Below are 25,138 nucleotides of genomic sequence, written 5' to 3'. Positions count from 1 at the left end.
ACAAACAAATAAATAAATAATTTTAAAAAAATACTAATCAGAAGGGTAAACACCAGAAGCAAAAGGTATCTAATGTATCTATAGTAGGTGAATTCATTGGAGTCTTAACAATAAAACCAGGAAGGCAATTATACTTGCCTGTCAACTTTACAAAGTTGTTGTGAATAAAAATATACGTGAAGCAGATAGATCTGTGCACTGCTATATATATGCTATTATTTTCATTAAATGAGGCAATATTAATAAAACTTATTGAAAATTGAATGACTAGTTTAACTAGTCCCTTGGGGGTGGGAAATGATTTGATTTAAGTTAGAAAGAATATGAATTAATTTTAAAATAAATTATTGTGCCACTTAATGGCAATGACTTTTGGTCAAAAAATGTTTCCCTTTGGACTACCTGAGTCCAATAAACCCATCTGATATGATTAATACACACAAAAAGAGGATTTATACTGATATTTATATTGATATATTGATTTTATAAACATACATACATTGACATTTATATTGGTATATTGATGAGAATACAAAATGGTAATAACCATCTCTACCGTAAAACAACGTGGTGCTCTTCTGTAATAAATCTAAATGTGGAACAATCTAAAGAATAAGTGGTACTGTTAAAATACATATACAGAATTTATTTCATTGATTTAAAATTCAGTGGAATACATGAAATAACTACTTACTCTCAGCAACAGATTTCTGAACACTGGAAGATGACATAGTTGCTTGTTTTTGTGATCCAGAAGTCTCCTGTTCAAGTTTTTCAGTATCTACAGACTGTTTGTTGACTGAGAAAAGATATAATTTTTACTGTATTCATATTTTAAGAAAGCATCATTAGCTGAAACAAAACGAGTCCATGATGTAGTTCTATGGAGACTTAACATGCATTAATTATAGTTACACAATGTTCATTGTCAGTCAGTCCTTAAAAACTATATAAATTTAACATAGGTTTTATGAAATTGTTTAGAATTATGTCCACGTGTAGGAAAATTTACAGTACATCAATAGTAAACAGGGCAGGATTAATTTATTTTTAAAATATGCATTGGAAAGTGTGTCAAGCTTATTTGTTATTAATCATTTTATACTAATTACAAGTTTAACTGGTAGGGTTTTGCATATACTGGATAAAAGTTATAAAATTTTCCCTTGTTTCTTTTGCAATCTCACAATACAGGTGAAATACTATGCATGCCCAAGGGTATGTGGCAGCATTTTCATTTAAGATACAAAACTCAAAACCATGTTGTAAATGCATGAATGAAAAAGTTTAAATGCTGTTTGTATTAATTACCCATTTTACTTTGAAAGTTCACTGTTGTAGAGGCTTCCCATGACCATCTTTTTGGATGTTGTTTAATGCGGTTGCTGCGCTCCAATGTTCGAGAAACAACAGCTTTGAATTTTTCCTATTTAAAATAAATACATTAAATTAAATTAATGCCAACAACTTTTAAATACTCCTTTGAGTGGTTAGCATAATTGTATTCTGTGGATTATAAAACAACAACATCACATTTTTGTATCACACACAACTTTTTTGTGTTAGGTAGAAGTTAAAAATACACGTCTTGATTAAAAAATCAGTGCGTAAGGTCCCCAGTTGGGGGCGCAAGTGAGAGGCAACCACACAGTGATGTTTCTTTCCATCTCTTTCTCCTTTCCCCTCTCTCTAAAAATAAATACATAAACAAACAAATAAATAAATTATAAAAAGTCAGTGCTTCTCTTGATTAACTAGGTTAATTTTATGAATCTGAATTAAAGAACTGACTGTACTTCCCCTTGCTTATGTCATTAAGAAATTTAGAACCAAATCTGTAGCTTATTTCTACCAATTATACGAAGACTGAGGGGTCCAATTTTGTGTTTACTAGTCATGGCTTATGTTTTATTAGTTTCCTACTTTAATTTTCCCCTCTGCTTGAATCCTTCAAACATTCATCACCAGGTTGTGTATGCATTTTTAAAAATGTACCTGTAAGTCCTTGTCAGAATAAGGCAGGAAAAAAAATCAACTAAACACATGTAGATGTGAAAAACTATGCCAGAGTCATCCATTGTACCCACTTTTATAAATCTTTCAATATATTTTTATTTATTTTCAGAGCGATCAGGGAGGGAGAAAGAGAGGGAGAGAAACATCAATAGGTTACCTCTCACACGCCCCCAACTGGGGACCTGGCCCTCCACCCAGGCATGTTCCCTGACCAAGAATCCAACCAGCAACCTTTTGGTCCACAGGCCTGTGCTCAATCCACTAAGCCACACCAACCAGGGATAAGATCTTAAATTCTGGTATTAAATAATCCAGTTTTTAAAAGATAATTGATGTGTTTGTCTTGACGTCAGGTTCAATTTAAACTTCTCAGGATAACAGCTACACAAATGTCAATGTCACACAGTGACATTAAACAATTCCATTGCCACAAATAAGATATTACCTTTACTTAGATATTTTTCATCCCTGTGCTATAACATATCATGGGCTATATACTAAGCAAAACAACTTCAGGGCCAGCTTTTGTATTTTTCCCTGACAACCACATTTCTTAGCAACATCATCTTTACAATGTCCTCATGGTTCCTCTGAGGGCAAAGAGGGTAAACGCTAGGAAAATGGACAATCAAAGTATCGCTGGTTCGATTCCCAGTCAGGGCACATGACTAGGTTGCATGTCAGGTCCCCAGTTGGGGGCACAAGTGAGAGGCAACCACACAGTGATGTTTCTCTCCCTCTTTCTCCTTTCCCCTCCCTCTAAAAATAAAATAAACAAATAAATTAATTAATTAAAAAAAAAAAAAAGAAAATGGAGAATCATGTGTACCCTCTGAGGAGAGTAGCAATTGCAATTATTAAAAATTTTCACGAAAATTTATCTGCCCTGGCTGGTATGGCGCAGTGGATTGAGTACCGGCCTACGAACTGAAAGGTCACTAGTTGGATTCCCAGTCAGGGCACCTGCCTGGGTTGCAGGTCAGGCCCCCAGTTGGGGGCGTGAGAGGCAACTGATCATTGTTATCTCTTGCACATGGATGTTTCCCTCCCTCTTTCTCCCTTCCCCCTCTCTAAAATTAAATAAATAAAATCTTTAAAAAGTAAAAGAATTATCTAAGCGTAGTATTTTAAATTATATTTTCTAACAGAAAGTTGCTCTAAATTACTCAGAAACCCAGAAAGTATAATAAAGACCAAAACTTGAGATTAATTTTATACTAGTTGAACATTAGTGATGCCTAAGAATTTTACCCTGCTGTTTCCAAATGAATCTGTGCTCTCAGGTTCCTCCTTGCATCTGTGGCTCAGATATACCTCCCATGGCCCCTCCTAAGCACCACTGATGTTTTTTTTTTTTTTTTCTCTGATGTACCTGCAGCCTATTTATAGTGTCCCATGGTCCCTGCTGTACTCCCTAACATTAGCTCTCTGGGGTTGATTCTCTTTGGCCCTGTCTCCTTGTCTTTCTGCCTCTCTTCTTGCCATGTCTCTGGCTCCCTTTCTGTCTGCAGTGTCATTTTGCTGCATTCTTCTCTGTGTTCTTTCTCTCAGATTCCTCTTTCTCTAAGATAATATTTTGTTCTCTCAGTCCCTGGGACTGCCTCTCTCTTTGAGGGACCCTTCTGCACTCTGCAAACAGTATTCTGTTTTACTTTCTTTGGTTCTCTGCCTTTACTTAATTCATGTTCTCTTTCTCTCTCTTCCTTCCACCTTTTTTCTTTAACATAGATTAAGTAAATTAAGGAGCTGTTTCACAGAGGAAAATGAAGTGAAAGGAATTCTGAATGAGAATCCATCAATTATTGAAATGTGAAAAAAAAAAAACAAAAAAAAAACGGCACAAGCAACCACAGAAAAGTAGTACAGAAAAACAGAGAAAGTGGTAATGGATCATGAATGAGGAAGAAATGGCACAAGGAAGATCCACAGATGGAGGTAGAAGCTGGGGGTGAGGCATGTACAAGAGCAACTATGTGCACAAGGGAAGGAGGAAAAGAGAGCACCACAGAGAAAGACACAGAGAAGGAGGTTCACGGGGGAGAAATGGAACCAAAGAGAAAAAAAAGAAATGTACAAGTTAGGGCAACAGAAAAAGAGAGAAAGATAAAAGCCCACACATTAAGGGACAATGGCCAGAAAGTACAAAGGTGAGGAGAGAAAAAGAGCCAAGCTGAAGCAAAGAAAGCAGAAATAAAAGTGAGCCACCTAAGACAGAGAAACAGAAGACATGCTACGACTTATTTAGGGACACTTGAGAGTCACTGGAATGAAGAAAAGAGAATTCCAGCAAGAAAGAGAATGGTGTCACAGAGATTTGCCAGATTAAAAAAAAAAAAAAAAAAGTCAATTTATTCAGAGTAAAGTAGTGGAATGAACTACAGGAGAAAAATTTGGTGTCAGACAGAATCACACAGAATGAGGCAGGGAGCCAGATGTGCATGTATAAATAAGAGAAACTGAGTCAAGGGGGACAGAAGGCAGTGACTCATACCAAAGAAACTAGCAGAGTCCAGGAAGGCAGAGAGAGCAGTGGGCCACAAAACAGAGAGAAAGAAGGGCATGTGGGGAACATGAGGGAGAGGAAGAGCAAGTGTGTGCACACACAAAAGGGAGTCAGGGAAACATACAAGGGAGAGTGCTTGGATTTGGCTGGGACTCAAGTCATGCGATCAGAGTTGGGGTTGTGAGAAGTCTGTCAGATGGAGCCCTGTCAGGGAGGGCCAAACAGTGGGTCTCTGCACATTAGGAATTGGGCCAACAGTGAAAGCGTTTTGGTAGGAGAGAGCCGCTCAGAGCAAATCCCGGGCCCCAGGCACCCCATGTGCCATGTCCTGAAGGTAGACAGGGCTTTTGTCCTGGAGCTGCAAGGATCCTCTTTGCCTCAGCCAGTGGTTCTCAACTCCCAGGATCTGACTGGGACAGGAGCAAGAGCCTCCAATATTGAAGGGACGAAAGGAAGAATTGGGATTTGTTCCCTTTCCATAGGTTGGACCAGTAAAAGCAGAGAACGGCTTAAAAAAGTTTTCTAGATCCAGGCAACACAGTGTATCATCTAATTAACAGGATAGAAAAATATGTACCCTTTCTTCCTGTAATTTTTGCTTTCTTTTTTCTTCTACGGATTTTCTTCTCTGTTCATCTTTCTGTTTTTGTTCTTGCAGCTTTCGTTGTTTTTCTTCCATCTGTTTTTCATACTGGATCTTGGACTTTCTTTCTTTTTCAAGTAGTTGCATTTCTTTAGTAGCTGAAATATTCCAAATACAAGGTGTAAGAGCCAAGAAAATATATAAGTTTTCCATATTACATACAGAGGAGAAAGTTAATATATCTCATTCTCTTTCTTAAAAATAACAACCTGCACTAATAACCAAACATTTATTATACAAGTGAACAGAGATGCATTTTTACTATGTGTTCATTTAACTACAGAGAACTAAATTAGCTTAGATGACTCTCATCCTGTCTGAACCAAAATTCCAAATTAAGAAGAAAAAGTTTCATCTATATGATCTTTCTGCTGATTTGAGCTGAAGTCAAACCCCACCAGATTAACATGGTGTACACTAAAAAGAATTTTTTAAAAAACACATGACCAGAGTGTGTTTTTTCCCCTTCTACTAGAAATCTTCTTTCAAAGTCCTCATCTACACAGAGCGTATTAAGCATGACAGTTCATTGGCTTAGTCACATACCACATTTTGATGTTTTCCTATATTCAAACTTCCACTTGCTTAAGCATGGAGAGCATCTATGCAGTTGTAAAATAGTCTCTGGCTTAGAGCTGGGAAGAAACAGCTCCTCACCAAAACAAAGGTAATTGATATTTCATTTGAATAAAGTTGAGTGCGTGGATTTACAAGACCAGAGGAGAAAAATACACAATTGAAAAAGCATTCTCTCAGGGTATAGAAAGATTATTCTTTTAGATCCCAATTGATCCAAAGTTACACATGAGAATCCATGTAAGGATTCTTAACAACTTCATTTCCATGTTCAGTATCATTTTACTAAGTCCCACTCTGCTTATTTTTACAAATGTTAAGAGACAGTCATACCTCAGTTTTCAGAAAATTAAAGCTAATGGTAATTACTACTTCAAAAATTAAACAATTTAGTCAAATATTTTATATGTGCCTTCTTTATCTAATTTAGTATAAGCATTTAGTCCAATAAAATGCATACTATAAAAAGTGTGATTTGTCCTATAAACAGATTACGAAAAGTAAGTAAAACCACTTTGGAAATATATACACTTATTATAAAATTCATTTATTTTGATTCCTTTAAAAAGTCTGAAACATACCATCTTGCTGTCTTCTTTTTTCTTCTCTGCGCTCCTTCGCTAATTTTTGTTTCATATCATTTTTAAGCACAGATCCACCTGTTACTAAGAAAAGAATATAGTTAAACATTAACAGGATATAAAATTTTAACAATATGACACTTTGACATCTACCGAAGCATTCTAGAAATTAGTATATTTATAAATGACCTAGATCAGGAGCTTTCTACCTGGTCTGCAGTCACCTAAACTGCTTAAAAAAATTGGCACTGCCTGCCCCTCCCAGCCCCCACTCCCTGGGGGTGGGACCCAGACCTTTGCAGTTGCTAAAAGCTCCATTCTGATGCACAATGAGGTGGAGAACCACTCAAGGAATTTCCAATGAGATGGTATTATTCTAGGATTAAACAACAACCCCCCCCCCAAAAAAAAAACTCATAGACAACAGTATGGTGATTACCAGAGGGATAGGGGGTGGGGGAGGTAGAAGAGGGTAATGGAGGGATAAGGAGACTTGACTTGGAGTGAACACACAATATAATATACAGATGATGTAGTATAGAACTGTACACCTGAAAACTATAATTTTATTAACCAATGTCACCCAAAAAAATCAATAAAAAATAGGATAACACGTCAAGCAAACAAATATAAATTATACAATACAAATTTACATGTCTTGTGTAGACAGATAGAAAAGCAATAAACTTCAATAAGGGGGTTGGGGGATGGGTGGAAAACGTGAAGAGGAATACAATTAATAATAGTGTGATAAGTTGGCATGGTGAGAGATGGTTACTAGATTTAGTGTAGTAATCACGCTGTAAGGAATAAAAATGTTGAATCACTGTTATACATCTGAAACCAATATAACATTGTATCCCAACTATTCTCAAATTTAATAAGTAAATGAAGTTCAATAGGGGTGAAATATAAGATAAGGGGAGCACCCTTTGAGGGAAAGTAAGAAAAACTAAAATTCTAGTGTGATACACATACAAGTTACAGAAGATTCCCTGAAACCTTTAATTCCATGTATGGTGGTTTCTAAAATGCCCCACAATACTGGGTATCTTCAGGAAAAATTTGGAGAATAACAATGAAAGTTCTCTCCTACCTTTGTATTAGAAAGCACAAGAAATATGGCCCCATGATACTGCATAATATTCTGGTTTCTATATATCAAGGAAAATATAATAGCTGAAGATGGACAGTGAAAATAATTAAAGGAATAGAGGTGCTGTTCCTAGTCCTCATACGATGAATGGACCCTGAGATGTTTGTTGCCACTGAGATACCTGGGAGTCATTTTATAGAGTAACCTTGAAAGTGACATCACAATGATGCCATAAGGATCACCATTTCAAAAGAGAAAAAGGATATTTTTTTTTACCCCAGAGACCTAACAACTAGTATTATATATGACCTGGCTAAATTTGAAGATTAGATTCTTCTCACCTTCCTTAATAATTCAACTACTGTCAATTATATAGACGACAATTACTCTTAGAATTTGAGTACTACTGTATTAAGAAAAATTCTTAAATATAGTCTATGAATTAAGCCCTCCAACATAACCAATCACAACATTTCTACATGAGCACTGAGAAAACAAGTTGTTTTTGCCCATTTGGTTTTCTTAGAAGTCCTAAGGATAGTCCATATTTCTGCACAATTTAGCTGACCAAAAGGAGAAATTCTCTCAAAATGCACAATTTTACCAGATTCACAGATCTTATTCAACAGAGGTACGTAACCTTAGAATTAGTTGTGTTGGGAATAATGAACCAAATCATATAAGGTTCGTGTAGTAACATAACATCAAATCTGATTTTTAGACCTTTATATCCAAATTCCTACTAGCAAGAAATACATTCACTAAAAGGGCAGGCTCTCAAAATAATTTCCAATGTCCAAGCAATAGGAGAAGGCCTTTATGTCCGGACTTATTCAACTCTATGGTACAAAAGGATTTATTTACCATTCATTTAAAAAGTATCAGTAAGATACAGGAAGTATACTGCTGTATTTCTGTAGTTCTTAAAATAATTCTAAATCCCAAATTAAAAGCTACCTTGCCTGGAGAGTAATAAGAAAAAGTGTAGAATTTATTACTGAAACTTAATTAAGAATCTTTACTTATGGTACGTCCTAAAAATTTCCATAAAAAATAATGTATATCACTTCACCATATACGAGGTTTTTCTGTTTGTATTACCTCATTAAATTCTCTTAACAATCCTATAAAATGGTTATTATTGTTTTTCCCACTTTTTTACAGATGAGAAAACTGAAGCTAAACATAAATTTCCCAGATCACACAGGTAGTAACGGTGAAGCAAGAACTTGATTCAACTGTAGATTAAGAGGCGATTTTACTTTGAAATATTACATAATTATCAAGGACCAGACTCACATTACAAAACTCACATTAACCTCTATATGACTTAGTTCATCATTCCCAGCCCAGCTACTAAGGTTACTTCTGTTTAAAGTATGTATTACAAAAAAAGAAATTAAGACCTAAATGGATAAAGTTAATTCAACAACAAATAAATAAGATAAATGGGTTTGGGCTTAAAATATACTTTGAAAAATACAGCAATGGAAAGATTTTAAAATAAAGCATTTACAATTTTTTTAAAAGAAAGCACAATTATGGTGTGGATAAGACAGGACATTTTTTTAAAAAGTGTGAAGGACATTACAAGAATAAAACCATTCTTCTACGGGCAAAACTTAAAATTAATCATCCTATCTAGGCCAATATAAGTCTTAGAACGAAATGAACCACTAGGATGCCAAAGTTAAAGAATGCTTACATCTAACAGGTTTTTAAAAGATGTCACTGAAATTATGAAGCCCCTTTAGGACATAAAATACTTCAGCTCATTACTGACTTCAATACAGTAGAAAATTTCTGCTTTTCTCTGCCCTCCTTCCTCAATACATACACATACACATAATCACATACATACATACAAACACAAAGCCTGTAGCACTAGAGTTCTGCTCCACTAGCACAAACTAAATGCAAAAAAGGAAGACTCCATGCCAACTAGTTAAGAATGGTAATAATCGCCCAAGGCTGCAAACAAGCATCACTCCCAAATGCTTAATCCCATGACATGTCAACGATAAATATCCCCATATATATTGAGCAATTCTGTATCATCTGCCACAGATGTTGCTCCTGAATCCCTCTCAGAATTCAACATAAAATCTGTAGCCTTACCAACCATGACTTTTTCCCAAGATCCTTTCTTCTGTACTCATCAGAAATGTTAGATCACATAAACTAGTATTTTTATTAGGTAGGAAAGGGGGTAGATTGCAAACACTGATTTAACAGGTTTTTTATTGCTATAAAGGGCTATAGTTGTGGTAGAGAACCACCATATTATAGTACAAATTAATAGATTTAGTGCCACTCGCTGTTATTTGTACAACAGAAGCAACTATCACAAAGTGGGAAAAATTTTACTGTCTCTTTGCCCCCTTCAGGAAATGCTGAGACTAGGACAGTTCTGATCTGGCAAGTGATGCTTTCAATTTGTAATCTAAAATGGGCAGCAAGGATGTCAGCCAGGGTTCTGTGGTAAGCATTTTTTACCTGGCTTTTTAAGTTTTTAGTTTGAAATACTGTCAATTCGAGAAACTGTCCTGTACAACATTTACAAGTACCTTTCAACACTCAATATACAAATGTTTTGGAAAATTATCCAGAATACTGGTTATTTTAAATCAATGATATAAACCAATGTGAGCGAGCCTTAGGTGTTCATAAGCAATATACTGTCTCTCTAGAGACATGAATGAGTTTTCCTCCCAATGGAACGATCAAAGTGTATTATGCTTCTGGAACATTTCTTTGGAGTTGGTTCAACGCGTTCGGAAGTAACATAAAGTCTCCCGATCGTAACCAATCTAAATTAATTTTTCAACTGCAAAAAAAAAAAAAAAACCCTAAGGATTTCAGTAAAATCAATATGACAGTTTTATTCAAGCTCATAGAGGAGGAAACTAGCCTGAGAACTGGCAAAAAGCAACCTCCCACAAGCCAGAAGTACTATCTCGCTCAGGTAGTGGAACATAGGCTAAGCAACGCGCTGCCAAATTTTACAAAATTAACGATTCAGGGGGAAAACCTTTTTGGCAATGGGGTCAGTTTAGGGAAAGCACTCAATCAGTTCATCCTAGGCTCTGCAGGATGTCCCAGGGAAGGTGACATCTTGGCGAAGTCATGTGAATTAGGAGGAATAACCAGCCAAGTTTCATCCCAACTTCTCCCTCTTCAACCGACCTTGACCAGAACGGTGCGAGAGAGAAGTTCTGGAGGAGAGGCAAGGACTGCTACCGACCGACCGACCGTGGGAAAGAATCAGAGCGCTAAAGCTCTGTGAGGAAAAACTCCAACCACTGCTGCCTCGGGCAGCCGCGGAGGCAGTTCCGGCGCTCCGGGTCCTGCAGGGCGCCCGGCACAACCCGGGCAGAAGCGACTCAGTTGCGGAGGTTGCGTGGGCGCACACCGCTCCCCAACAGCACCCGGGGCTCGGACCGTCTACAGGTCCGGGGTTCCAGGCCACCCCCTGCCCAGCAGCGTCGTTAGTTCCGTCACGCCCGTCTCTCAGGGTTTGGCCGTTGTCAGTGCCGGCTGGCCGTTTCCCGCTACGTCCCTGTCCCACCGCAAGTCCCCGTCCGGTCCCAGCGGGTTTCGGCCGGAGTGCGGAGAGGTGAGGACAGGACCTGACGGAGCGAGGCATCTCCAGAGTAAAGTTTTCTGGAACCCACCATGCTGCTCCTATGGTCTCCAGGGCCACAGGAAACCCGCCTCCTGTGGAGCCCGAGCCCCGCACCCTCCTCCCCAGAAGCTGCCGTCGTCCGCTCACCGGTGTGTTCCTGCATTGCCTTCAGGGATGTGCAGCCGAACGTGGAGGGGCGCTCCGCCATCTTCTGAGCAGTCGCGCCCTAAGCCGCTACTGGCGCTGCGGCCACAGTGCGCAAGCTCCTGCGTGCCTGCCGCTCCGACTGAGACCCTGGTGCCTGAGGGGAGGGCGGGGTGCGGTGGGCGTGGTGGCCCAGCCCACCAGGGACCCGCGGAATGCGCAGTACTGCTCTCCACCCACCACCTCGTGACCTCCTGAGGTTTGACCACCTGGTGTAAAAAAACCTTCTCGTTTGTTCCTTCTTCTCCCCGCCCCCCCATGTGGGGGGCCAGCCAGTCATCACGTGGCTTGGCCATCCAACATTGTTTTTCCCCTTTCATCACTTTTACCTGGCAACAGAAACATCTCTTAATTCATTTGTTCATTTACGGAGCTTGCACTGAGTGCCTTCTGGGTGCACGTGTCTCACGAGTTTGCTAGTCTTTGAAACACTACACATAAAAAGCCCAAGTTGGGGGAAAAGGCCCAGGGAGAGGTTAGGAGAGAGAGGTTCTTGTGAGGTGTTAGGGACCAGATCATTAGCAGAGACTTTCTTAAATTGTGGCAGACTAAATCATGACACCATTAGATCTCAAAATTGCGCGAATTATCTTTTAGGTGCTTGTGGGTCTTTAAATTGAAGGAGAGAGCTTGCATTAATCACTCCAGATTTTGGAGGAGGTCATTGGAGTTTGCAGAATGTTTTTCCCACTCACAAGGAAAAGCTTCATTGGCTGGATGCACCTTTGAGGGGAAAACATCATTTTCATGGGTGCTTGCCTGTGCAAAGTGGAGTCACCCCCTTTATTAGTGTGGGGGGTAGCACCCGATTGGTTGTAGGGAGCAGTTTATCCATGGGGTCCTAGGTATGGGGCAGGAGACCCCCCCCCAAGTGGGGCAGGCTACCACTTGTGGGATGAACACTTTGATGAGCCTACTGTGTCTCAAGATTACAGTACATGGGAGTTCTGAAAAGAGAAAACTAGTAACAGCAAACACTGACTCTTACCATGTGCCAGGTACTGTTATAACCGCATTACATTTATTAACTCATTTAATTCCCCTATTAGGTAGGTACTATTATCACCCCCATTTTATGGACAGGAAAACTGAAACAGAGAGAGGTGAAATAATTTATCCAGTCACACAATTGTAAGTAACCGAACTGGAATTTGAACTCAAAACGACTGACCACAGTATTCATATGCTTAAATTTATGCCATACTGTTTCATGAGATTTGGGATATATAGTATAATTAATAAGTGATTTGTATCCAGAATGCATAAAGATCTAAAAACACATAAGAGAAAGACAGCCTCCAAAAAGTGAGCAAAAGGCACAAACAGAACTTTTATATAGAGAAAAAAAGGTCAATTAACATAAGAAAGTGTGCTCAAACTCTTTAGCAGTGAAGAGAATACAAAGGAAAACCACAAGGTATCTTGTTAAACCTACAGATTTGGCAAAAATTAGAAAGCAGACAATAAATAACTGTTGGTGAGGCTGTAGATTAATACTAGTAGGGAGAGCTCTTTTTTGTGGTGCCTTAGAGGAGGTGGGCTGCTTCAGGATGAAACTGAACATGTCTTTCCAAGCCACTTGTTGCCAGAAACTCATTGAAGTGGATGATGAACACAAACTTCGTCCCTTTAATAAGCATATGGCCACAGAAGTTGCTCTGGGTGAAGAATGGAAGGGTTATGTGGTTTGAATCAGTGGTGGGTGTGACAAAGTTTCCCTGTGAAGTAGTGTCTTGACACACCTGCTGCTGAGTAAGGGGCATTTCTGTTATAGACAAATGAGGACTGGAGAAAGCACAGATCAGTTCAGGGTTGCACTGTGGGCCTATCTCAACATTCTCAACCTGGTTGTTTGTTTGTTTGTTTGTTTGTTTGTTTTTAAGGGAGAAAGATATTCCTGGTCTCATTGATACTACTGTGCCTTGTTATCTGGAGTCCCAAAGAAGTAGCAGAATCTACAAACTTTGCAACCTCTCTAAAGGTGATGTCCGCCAATATGCTGTGAGAGAGCCCTTAAACATAAAGGTGAGAAACCTAGGACGAAAGCACCCAAGATTCAGCATCTTGTTACTCCATATGTCCTGCAACAAAAATGTTGGCGGCATATTGCTCTAAAGAGACAACGTACTAAGAAAAATAAGGAAGAGGCTGCAGAATACACTCAACTTTTGGCTAAGAGAATCAAGACGACCAAAGAGAAACATCAGAAACAGATTGCCAAGAGTTGTAGGGTGTCCTCTCTGACAGCTTCTACCTCTAAGTCTGAGTTTGGTCAAAAATGAGATTTTTCTAAGAATAACAAAAGCACACACAAAAAGTACTAGTAAGGGTAAAAGTTTGGCAATTATAGCAACCAAAGCCCTGCTCTTATGTATATACAGAGATCAGTGCTTTGTGTGACCTACATTATGATAGCCATGTTTATTCATATAACACATATGTGATTAGGGTGCCAGCAAAGCATATGTACTGTACACAGATATAAATTCAGCTCTGATGAATTTATCTGAAACTTCACGAACAGAAAATATAGAAAAATATAACATCACCTTTGGAGTTTCTTGCAAAAATGTTGAAAATTATGAATTCATTGTTAGATATTGAACCCATCCATTAATGAGGCAATAGTCAGACAAATGCAGACTGTGACATTTTCTACAAAACACTTGGCCTGGATGCTTCAAAATGTTAATGTTGTGAAAAATTAAAAATAGACATCAGGGAAGTAGTCCAGAGCATAAGAAGAGAACAAGTGTAATACATGATTCTTGATTAGAACCTAGATTAAAATAAACTTGGGGGCAGTCGTTATAGGGAAAATTGGGAAAATTTGAATATGAACTATACATTAGATTATCTTTTTATAAAAAGTATTTATTTGTTTGTTGCTTTGTTTATTTATTTATTTTTAGAGAGAGGGGAAAGGAGAAAGAGAGGGAGAGAAATATCACTGTGTGGTTGCCTCTCACTTGTGCCCCCAACTGGGGATCTGATGTGCAACCTAGTCATGTGCCCTGACTGGAAATCGAACCAGTGACACTTGGCTCACAGGCCGACGCTCAATCCACTGAGCCACAGCAGCCAGGGCTTAGATTATTTTATTGCATCAAGGTGAAACTTCTTGGGTGTGAAAATGATATTGAGGTCATCTAGGAAAATGTCCTTTTTCTTAAGAAGTAAATGCTGCAGAATTTAGGGGTAAAGCATCATAATATCTGAAACAGTGGCAAATAACATAGTCTAGAGGAAAAACAGCAAATATCACAAAATATTAAACATTTGTGAATCTTGATGACTACAGAGTTGTTAATTTTACTATTCTTTCAACTCTTCTATGGGTTTGAAATTTTTCAAAATAACAAGTTGGGGATTTTTTTTTTAATCTAGAAATTTTGTTTTCAGCTTACTTGTACATACTACCACTTTGAAAAATGAAATTTGATTTGGAATTACATGTGGAGAGGTACTCTCGATATTCTTTTCAGTATTTAAAGCCTCTAAAAACCTTAATCTTGCCCAGGTGTGGGAGAACAGGGACAATGAGAGGTCTACAAAAAATATATAGGTAGCATATGCTGGGAACTGGGTGAGAAATAAAATGTGTTCTGAGAGCTCATTGGGTTGAGAAATCACTCCTGCTTGGGTGATCAGAGAAGTCTTTGTGGAAGGATTGGCACTTATTCTGGACTTGAGGCCCCAAAGAAAGCAATCTGTCCTTAATTCTAGCCTGTGGTAGCTGAGTGAAGACACAGGCCTATATGTGGCCAGATCTTCCCATTTTTCAAAATAAGGTGAAAATCTGGATTTTAATGCAAAATCTTTTAAAATGATGACATTAAAAGTTTTGTAAAAACAAGATGCAGGGCAAATAAAATGATCAAATATCTAATCAGTGTTTAAGTTTCCCAATCGTCTCATTTTTTTTTGTTTTGGAATAAAAATCCAAACACTTGCCCTACATGACATTAATTGATAGGCCTTTTTAAATGTCTTTTAATCTATAGATAAGCCCTGCTTTCACTCTAAGATCACTGGTAGATCACTGTGGAGTTTAGCATTCATTCATTCATTCAGTAGGTAAGTCATACAATGAAACTTTTATTGAACACCCACTCTGTGTCTGTGCCCTCCTGCCCTCCAGTGATTCTAAGTTAATGATTAGACATCAGGGCCCCCTTAGATGGATGTTTCCTTGGGAGCTAAAGCAGCTCTCTAAGGAGCCCCCATGAGACTGCCTGCAGATTTCTCAGAAAAATATTGGAACTGGAGGCTGTCAGCTTGGGGAGAGTAAGTCTATACTGGAGCCAACTGAGATTCAAAGCTGGAAAAGAACCCAGGCAGTTCCTCCCCTCTCCTCCCTTATTTGGAGACTGTATGTTCCCCAGTGAGCAAAAAAGAACTAGAGTCTTCACTTTCTTTTCCTACTTGGCTTTTTTACCCCTTAAACCTGACACCAACAGCAAAACATTCAATAGGTCTAGGAACTTTTTTTTCTATTAGAAATTTTTTAAAAAGTTGAATTCACATGTAATAAATACTTGGTGAACTTACTAAGTCTAACCAATCTGCATTTAAACTGCCAACACCACAGCACTGTACTATGAGTTTTATAGATCACAGCCAGGACCTGGCTCCTCCTTTCCATCCTGAACTACCTGTCAGATCCACCCATCAAGCACACAGTGGAGACAGGGCTCTGGTTTTCCATTTTGTCTCTCATTTCTGACTTTTGCCTCACATCTGCTGCAGCTTGGCTGTGATGCAGGGGGAAGAGTGATGTTTGATTCTGGCCTCATCTCTTGCCAAATCTAGTCATAGTGTCCTTTCTTTTCCCAAATCTGCACTTTTCTTCTCTCCTAAGTTACAAACTTACCTACCTCAGGCTCTGTTCATTTCTCACTTGGTTGATGACACCCTTCCCAGGTCTGGAATTCCCCCACTGCAGTACCATGCACTCCAACTCACCCTCATCTCTCACCACTTCCGATGATCCTTAAGTGCTCCTCTCTCCCCTTCCCTCTTCTGTACCCCACCCCCGTTTCATTTGCATGGAGGACAGCGTGATCTTGCTTTTTGTACCCTATCATTTTCAGGGAGCTCCTCGTCTTTCTTGGGGTGGGGTTGGGAGAGGTTCCCATGGCCCGAGCTCACCAGCGTGGGGGCAAGTGAGCTTCTGAGGAGTAGAATAAGAGACTATCACCACCAGCTGGGAGGGTATTTCCCTCCAAACTGTAAATTCAGACAAACCTCAGCGGGGAAGGATGTGATGGCAGCTGTGGTGATCTGCTTGGAGCAGTGTGTGATTCTTGAATACTTATGTGTAGATAGCAAGAGCTGTCATTTGTCCAGTGCCTACCCAAAGGCAGGCACAGTGCTAAGGCTTTTACATGGATTATTTCACATAATCCTCACCACAGCTTTATAATGGAGTCTCAATTATCATCTCATTTTAAAGATGTGGAAAAAGACATTGGGAGGTAAATTAACCTGCCCCAGTTTAGCACAGCTCAGAAGTGGCAGAGCCAAGATTCAAGGCCGTGCATATCTTGTACTCCTTCCAGCATATCTCTGGATTTATCAGGTGCTGAGTCTTGGTTCACTCTTAATTCCTAACCCATGTTTTCCTCTTCTTAATTGATCCAGTCTCCACACTCAGGTTACTGAGCCTTTTCAAAGTTACACTTTCTATAATTAGTAAGGTCTTTCTACAACTGCATCTCCTAACCCAAGGATCAGTATAGCTGTCTCTTAAGCCTTTAATAGAATTGACTCTAACTATTCAATAAGAAACCATTGAAATGGATGTTTAATGTACGTCTTGCAATGGATATGAATGTGACTTCTCTTAAGCAACCTTCCTTCTAGAAAGGCTCAGCAGAGTCAATAAGTGCTGAGTACTTGGAACTGCCTTCAAAATGCAAGTGCAAAGGAATATGTGCCACAGCTATTGCACTGTTTATTCTGCAATGAACAGTTATGGAATGAATGAGAGTGGTAAAAACTTCTGAATTATTGAAGAAATAAGAAATAAAAATATTTTGAATGGCTACAGGGGTGTTGAAAATATCTAGACTTAAAATTAGTAAAGGGCAAGAAAATGTCCTCATTTTTCCCTCCCTTGACTTCAAATAAAATAGAGTAAACATGAGCTGTGCCTTCTCATTCTAAATACAGGCCTGTAATATACAGGAAGCATAAGAGGGTGCCAAAAAGCATAAAATACCAAGGAATGCCCTTTAAAGGCACTTTGGAATGTATAACAGACCTAACAGTTGGTAAAATCCAGATGGGACAAAATGAGAAGCAGCATTGAAATGGTTTGTTAAAACACAGATTACTGGGCTCCATTCCCAGAGTTCCTGATTCTCCAAATGGAATTAGTTGTAAAATGTATACCTCTAAGGAAATGTATTGAATAATGTCTAATGTGATGTCAATTACAGCTGAGTACTTAATATCATATAATTTTGCTGATGATAAATATTAAAAATTCTAATACCGATGGAGTGTCTTGTACATCCTGATACTTAACATTTTTTTTAAACTAACACCAGGCAGATGCTTCGCCTTATAGGGTGCATTAAAAGCCAAGGTGTTGCCTAGGCATTGCTGCTGAGTGCCAATACAGGGAGGTAGGTGCTTCAGGGCATTTTGTACAACATTTTCCTGCAACAGTATTTGATACAACACACTACAAACGTAGTCCCACCCCACCTGCGTTGAACGCCCACACACAGGACAGTGTGTGCAAATCTACACGTACTTTTTAAATTTTTTAAAAAATGTTTTATCTATTTAGTTTTAGAGAGAGGGGAAGGGAGGCAGAAAGAGAGGGAGAGAAATATCCATGTTTGATGTTTGAGAGATCATTGATCAGTTGCCTCTCGTATGCGCCCTGACCCACAGGGGACTAAACTTGCAACCTAGGCAGGTGCCCTGACTGGGCATCAAACACACAACCCTTCACTTTGCAGGACAATGCCCAACCAACTGAGCCACACTGGTCAGGGCTGGGCCTACATTTTAAAAGGAGCTACTTAGATGCTTGTTCTTAGACACAAGGATAAAGTACAGACTTCTAGATCACACACAGGAAATAAAATGCATAGGACTCCTTTCCTCCTGCCCCGAAAGAGACATTTCCCAGGGAACCCTGGTCAGATTTAGGGCACATTACAGTCTCTTCACCCTCTCTACTCAGCCCGTAGTTTATCATGCTGCAAACTTGGATGCCTTTGCAGCAGAGGGAATAATTTGCTGCTTTGGATATTGATCTAGATGTTTGAAAGTTGTATGAATGGAAGGATCTCATCTACATTTATATATTGTGCTTCATCAATCAAGTTCTATCTGGGACTACATGGTGTTCTAAAAGTCTGAGGTCTTTAAGATTTTGAGACTCAAGCTGAAACCATTCTCAGTGATTTTTTTAAAAATCTGTCTTTACTTTGGCTCTTCTTGAGAATTTCCTTTTGCCAAACTCAATTGTTTGTCAATAGGCAATATATTTGTGTAGTTGAAAACCTTCCAGGTGGCCCAGTTGGTTGGAGCATCATCCCATACACCAAAAGGTTGCATGTTCAATCCCCAGTCAGGGCATATATACCTATACCTCGCTCGCAGGTTCGATATCTGATTGGAACACATATGGGAAGCAACCAGTCAATGTTTCTCTCTCACATGGATGTTTCTCTCTCTCTCTCTCTCTCTCTCTCTCTCTCTCTCTCTCTCTCTCTCTCTCTCTCTCCCTCTCTCTCTCAAATCAATAAAAATCCTCAGATGAGGATTTAAAAAAGGCTCAATAGTACAAAGAGTGAGTGCACACTCCTTGGAGCACATGAGTCTATCAGAATGCACATACAGGCAGCCAAGAGCCAAAGAAATTTTTGCCTATGGGTTCTCATCATCTCTGCATGCATCTGGGGTGAAGGACTCAGCAACAGAGAGCAAACTTCTGAGGGTCAGGTTAGCCACACAGCCAGCCCTTCCAGCACCACCTCTACTCCAAAGACAGTTTTTCAGAGAAGACTCTTGGAGTGGATGGGGAGGAGAAGAGGAAAAGGACAGGATATCCCTATGACCATTGGGTAAATAGACTATATTTATCTGTTCTCATGAGATACACATATGCTTGAGTTTGCTTTTCTTTAGTTTCTAGATATTACTATTTAGAACAGAATGTGAGAGCTAGGAAGAACCATGAAGGCCACTTAGTTTAGTCCTCTCATTTTTCCTTGAGGCTCAGAGAGAGGTGTGGTCTCAAGTTCCAACACCTGGAACGCAGGTCTCCTAGCACCCTATTGAATGCTCTTGTCTGTAACATGCAAAAGGCTGTCCAAACAATATTTTGGAGGAGGAGAAAGGAGGGAGAACTTCTGATTCAGTGCTGGGAACCATTAAGTAATCCAGTTAGATTTTGACCTATATCCTCCCAACAAAACTGAAAAGAAGATGGAAGCAGATAGATGGAGATACCATTAAGTTGGGAAAAGGCGCACTTAAGAAATGTTTAACAGTTAATTTTATGACGGGTCCAATGAGTTGGCCCCTACTGGCTGCTCCAGCCTCATTTGGTTCTACTTCCTCCCAGGAACCCTTTTCTGCAGCAGAAAAACAGGCAACCATCTTGGCTCAAAAGTGCCTCTTGATCTTTACTCTTCCCTCACCTCACAGAGGCATAATTCAAATTCAGAAGAATCTGACTGCAGAGTTCCAGAGCCTTCCAGAGGTATGAGGAGCCGGAACAGAGAATGTTGCTAGAAATAGTACCTGGCAGCCTGTGCCATGGGATAAGAGTGGCAAAATCGAATTGCTATTTCAATCTGGGTGTGGGAATGGGAATAGGGGAGATGGCCAAGTGCTAGCGTAGCCTGAGAGCCTTCATGGAAGAAATGGCTCTTAAAACCAGGCTTTTAAAATTGTTTCTATTTTTTAGATGATAAATTCTTATATGTTTTATTCTTAGAACTCTGCACAGTGTTCTGTAGAAGGTTCGTGTTCAGTGTGTTTTTGTTGTTACTGACGATACTGATTATTATGCCTGGGAAGAATTAATTCAGCTGAAACATACGCAGAGGGAACTGTTCAGTCTTCTGGAACTAAACAGTTTTTTTCTCTTCCTTGGCATAGGAGACTGTGTGCCAGATTCTAGTACCTTCTGGATGTGTGTACACTGGGAAACCATGGATGAAGCTGACTTCAGAAGGAAGGTGTGAGAAATAAAGCAGTGATTTTAATTTTAGTTCTGTAGAAATATTTGGGAAGCCTGCTTGGTGATGTTTTCATGATTAAAAATGACCTGGTGCATGTGCTTGACAGGAACATGGGCCACAGCAGGCCTGACATATGCTTTTTCCCATCTCCATCTGTTTTATTTACATCTTAATCCACAGCCTGGTGGGAAATACCCCTGTAAGATAGCACTTTGGGGACTTCTGTCAGTTGGTCTCACGCTATTTTCTTAGCCTACAATGTTCACACATCCTCCACTGAGCTGAAATCTGGCCCTGGGCCTGTGGAATTGCCATTGGGCTGACTGTAGGGGAAAGAAAATTCAAAATTTGAAATGACTTGTTGAAATGTCAGTTAGGGATGTGTTAGGTCTGTTTACAGAAGGAGGAAATGACATTTGAATAAAATTTATTCAGGGAGAAATGCTGTCATTATATAAGCATTTGGAATTTAGTAACTGACTGCCTAGAGAGTAACAGACTGGTTAACTCGTTAAGACCCTAACGTGCCTTTTCCCCATTGCAGTATTGTAAAAAGAGCATGGGTTTTGGAGCTCAGTACATCTGAATCAGGGTACCAGTCCTGCCACTTAAGACTATTCAACCACTGAGCCTCACTTTCCTCATCTGTAAAATGAGGGAAATAACAGTAGCTTGAAACTGTTTTATTGATCTTCAAATCTATTGATATAAAGGATTGGGTACAGTGCTCAATATACAGTTTGAGCTCAATAAAAAATAGTTAGTAGTAATGACAACAGCTATCAGCTACTTTAGAGACACCTACTATGTGCCAGACACTGAGTTATGCACTTTTTTCAGGTTGTCTCACTTAGTCCTGATGATAATGCTGTGAAGTCAGTAGAATTATCCCCTGAAAAGGCTTAACAATGATAATGTGCTAGCAGCTCAGATTGGAATAGATAATTCCAGAATTTCTAAACCTGCCTTTTCTCCATTTCACCCCTACACCTTCCCACCCCCTGAGTTTTGGTGGCCAGAAGGCTGGAGCTGTTTCACCAGGTGACAGGAGAATAAAGATAGGAGGTCAAGAATGCAAGCATTTGCAATTCAAATGCTGGAAGGCAGGTTTGCTGTGAGAGATAGGAGAACAAGTTTTCATGCAAAGAATAATAGTAGTGTATAGCAACCTAAAACAAAGAGGCTTGTTTCGTTGAGGTGGTGGGTGACAACTCAGGAGTCATTCACATATCAAAATCTTTTAAAACTAGAAATACTGGAGCTTTACAAAGTGTCAATACTGTGTTTTTGCTCTCCTCCTCCTCCTCCTCTGCTTCCTTCAGCTGCTGCAGAGGAGACCTGTTTCAGAAGGGGTCAAGGTAGGTTCTGTTCCTTTGAGGTGTGGGCAAAGCATGTTCTGCAGTCACAGACCCTCCCAACCCCCACACCCAGCACATCTCCTGTGCGGAAGCCAGAAGGCAGGTGCAGATAAACAGATAGATGCAGCCACCAGGATGTTTGCACTCCCTTCATTTGTTACAAATGGAAACAGTGTTACTGGAAGATAGATCTTTCAGGATGAAAACATCTCTCTAAATAGTAAGGCGAAAGCTGAAGCTCATCAAATGAGAATCTGAATCAGAAGACCACAACCTCCTCAGCAGTTTGAAGGCAAAGTGGGAAACAAAAGGGCTTTGAAGAACACCAGATCTAGAAGGGTGGCCAAACATATTGTTGTACCCACTTCTTTTTTTCTTTTAAATATTATTTTTTTGTTTTTCAATTACAGTTGTCCCATATTTCCCCCATTGCCCCCCCTCACCCAGCCTATCCCTTCTCCCACAATCATATCCCTCCCCGTTGTCCACGTCCATGAGTCATTTATACACGTTCCTTGACTAGACCCTTCCCTTACTTATCCCCCTTCTCTCCCTCCCCCCTCCCCCTATTGACTGTTATTCTGCTCCTTGTCCTATTTAGTTAGTTTCTTTATGTTGTTCTTTAGTTTCCTGTATTAGGTGATATCGTATGGTATTTTTCTTTCTTTGCTAAAGATAGAACTGCCTTTTGAACCAGCGATTCCATTGGTCCTTCTGAAGGACCTTGCACTGGGGGAAACAGAGTCTCCTCCAAGACAATGACAAGGTTATTTTACTGCAAACTGAATAAGTTTTCCTTTGGACTAGGGGATGCCACAGCACAAATTTTTAACATTTTTCACTTAACACTATCTGTGCATAGTTCCAAATTCTCTCCGAGTATGTTTCTCCCGCCCTGCCCTCTCTGCCAATTTTCTGGGTATGGTAGAAAGGAATTACTTTCAGTCCAGTCTCTAAAATTCATGGAAATATGAATGACAGTAACATAATATTTTAAATTGTGTATTGTTTTAAAATAAGAAAGTTAGTTATATTTTTCCCCAGTGGTATTTTGCACCATACTTTTCAAAGCAACATGTTGTTAAGGGACACTTCAGGGTAGGCATTCTGAGCAGGAGGTATCCAGAAGCACCGGATACAGAAAAACAAATTATGACTTCTTTGATAACTCAAAGACACTTAATTTTGAGAGCTAGAGATTTAAAATTTAGTCAGCTTCCTCTTCATTTCACAAAGGATGCAACTTAGAGGGAATGGCTTATCAAGGTCACACAGTTAGTTAATGGCAGAGCCATTTATTTTAAAATCCCATTTTCAAAATGTTATACACATCCAAATTATAATCCTGGGGGGGCATTTTTGCATGTAGAAATTGACAGGATGATTACTTGTCATGAGGATTAAATGAGATAACATCTGTAAAGTAGCATGAGCGGTAAGCTAAACAGAACTAAATTATTCTATTCAGTACACATTTTCCCCTTTATATTCATGCCCACATGTGTTTAAGGTTTACAGAGTTGTAACATTTGTGTCTATACCACATTGTGATCTCTTTCCATTTAGCACATCCTGCTTACTTACCATTTTCATGCCTAAAGAGTATTCCGTCTGGTTGGTAGGCTCAACTTTTTGTAGACACTCTACCATTATTGAACTTTTGGATTGTTTCCAGCTTTTCACCATTACAAATAGTGGTGCTTGGAACAACCTTACATAGCTTACCACCCTCCCACCCGTGTGCTACTTTGGGAGTGTTTCTTTGGAATATGTTCTCAAAAATGGAATGAGACATGGAAAGAGCTTTCAAACTGGATTGCTCTACAGAGAAATATCAACAGTTTACTGCGTTTGTATGTCACCAGTGATGGGAGACTATATCATGGTGGGGAGAAGTGTTTTAACTCTTCTCTCTAGACATGGAAAAGGAACTTGGGGATTTTTGGCTGAAACTTCCTTACTCACCCTCCCTCATCCCTCTCCTCTAGTCTTGGAAGTGTTAGTAATTTCCTAGCTATTTTCTAACTTCCTCCTTCTACTCAAAGTCTTGGAGCTGTTGTGAGTGTACGTTTGTGACACAATCTTTCCTATAAGTCAGCCTGGCAACTGCTTGGCTAGCTGCCTACTGAGCAACCCGGCGCCAAGGAATAGACAAGAGTCATACAAAGTAACTATGTCATTCACTCAGCTTTTATTGAATGTAGATTCACTCAAAGTAGAACATCAACATACATTAATATCCTATTCACATTCTAACAATCTAAGAGAAATATAACACACACACGGCAATCAATGGGGAATAACGAACCAGTCTCAGAGTCTCAGTGTGCAGGACCAGGAGACAGCATGGTGGGCAAAGGAGACACCAGTGTCTTGCAAGGAAGGATCTCCAAAGGCAGGTGGGCAGCAGGGCAGACAAAGTCCTCAGTCTAGCAGGGCAGATTCTCTGGCGGCCAATGACAAGGAATATCAGAGTGGCGTGGAACAGCTCAGCTGTCTCAGCAGTGGTCTGGAGCCTGCCTCAATTATACCTTGAAAGTGGTGTGCTCCACCCTTCTGGGTCTCTTGTGTGTTTTGGCACCCCTGATGGCAAGTGGGGCATTTCCCCAGGAACCTATCTATGGGCAGTCCAGCTCTGCAAACATGGCTGTTCTGATCACATATGCAGATATATTGGGTGTGTCTCCTTACCAGATGTGTCTGCTCTGACTTAGGTAGTTTCTCTCTTGAGCCAAAGTGTCAGGGCTGACTGGCAGCCATCTTGGTTGACATGAGTGACTCCACTTTGTTTTATATACTTGATACTATCTTAACTGGACCAATGCCCGTTTTATTGGTCTTGCTCTCCACAGGAGCAGAAATGACCATACTAATACAAACAGGATAAACAGTTTCTGTATCAGTATGAACTAAAAGTTAACAAAAGTGTGACTATCCCAAGGGCTTCACCAAATAAAATGTTGGGGATTTACTTGTGAATTTCTATCATGGACAAAAGATGATTTGGGTTTCAAAGATCAGCTGATAAGAAAAGCCAGCCACATCAGAAAAAAGAAAAGTCTAATTGTGGGTCCATATAACCACGTGCTTGAATTTGAAGATTTGGCCTTCTGGACTTGGGATCCCTGTTCTGACTTCTGTCACTTATAAATTGTCAATTATTTAATAATAATAAACCATATTTTAGAGTGTTAAACACCTTTTTTATTTTATCTTATTTCAATGATAGTTGACATTCAATATTCTTTTATATTAGTGTCAGGTGTCCAGCATAGTGGTTAGATATTTACATAATTTACAAAATGATCCCCTTGGTAAGTCTAG

The 25,138-nt window shown here is 39.6% G+C and overlaps 1 protein-coding gene across 1 annotated transcript in view; it reads right to left on the bottom strand.

Annotated features, from left to right (window-relative positions):
• Positions 1-11,061, bottom strand: part of MAP7D3 (MAP7 domain containing 3) — a 30,909-nt gene extending 19,848 nt beyond the window's left edge. Inside the window, exons 1-5 of the mRNA XM_090264029.1 lie at positions 10,716-11,061; positions 6,320-6,403; positions 5,097-5,260; positions 1,312-1,426; positions 695-799 (exon numbers count right to left, since the gene is read on the bottom strand). Of these exons, the coding sequence (XP_090120155.1) occupies positions 695-799; positions 1,312-1,426; positions 5,097-5,260; positions 6,320-6,403; positions 10,716-11,061 (814 nt within the window). The remainder of the gene's footprint in view (positions 1-694; positions 800-1,311; positions 1,427-5,096; positions 5,261-6,319; positions 6,404-10,715) is intronic.
• Between the last annotated feature and the right edge of the window lie 14,077 nt (positions 11,062-25,138).

Source organism: Furipterus horrens, unplaced genomic scaffold (assembly GCF_987537825.1).
Source record: "Furipterus horrens unplaced genomic scaffold, mFurHor1.1.pri manual_scaffold_17, whole genome shotgun sequence".
Taxonomy (NCBI): Eukaryota; Metazoa; Chordata; class Mammalia; order Chiroptera; family Furipteridae; genus Furipterus; species Furipterus horrens.
This window is presented reverse-complemented; position numbering and strand designations above follow the sequence as displayed.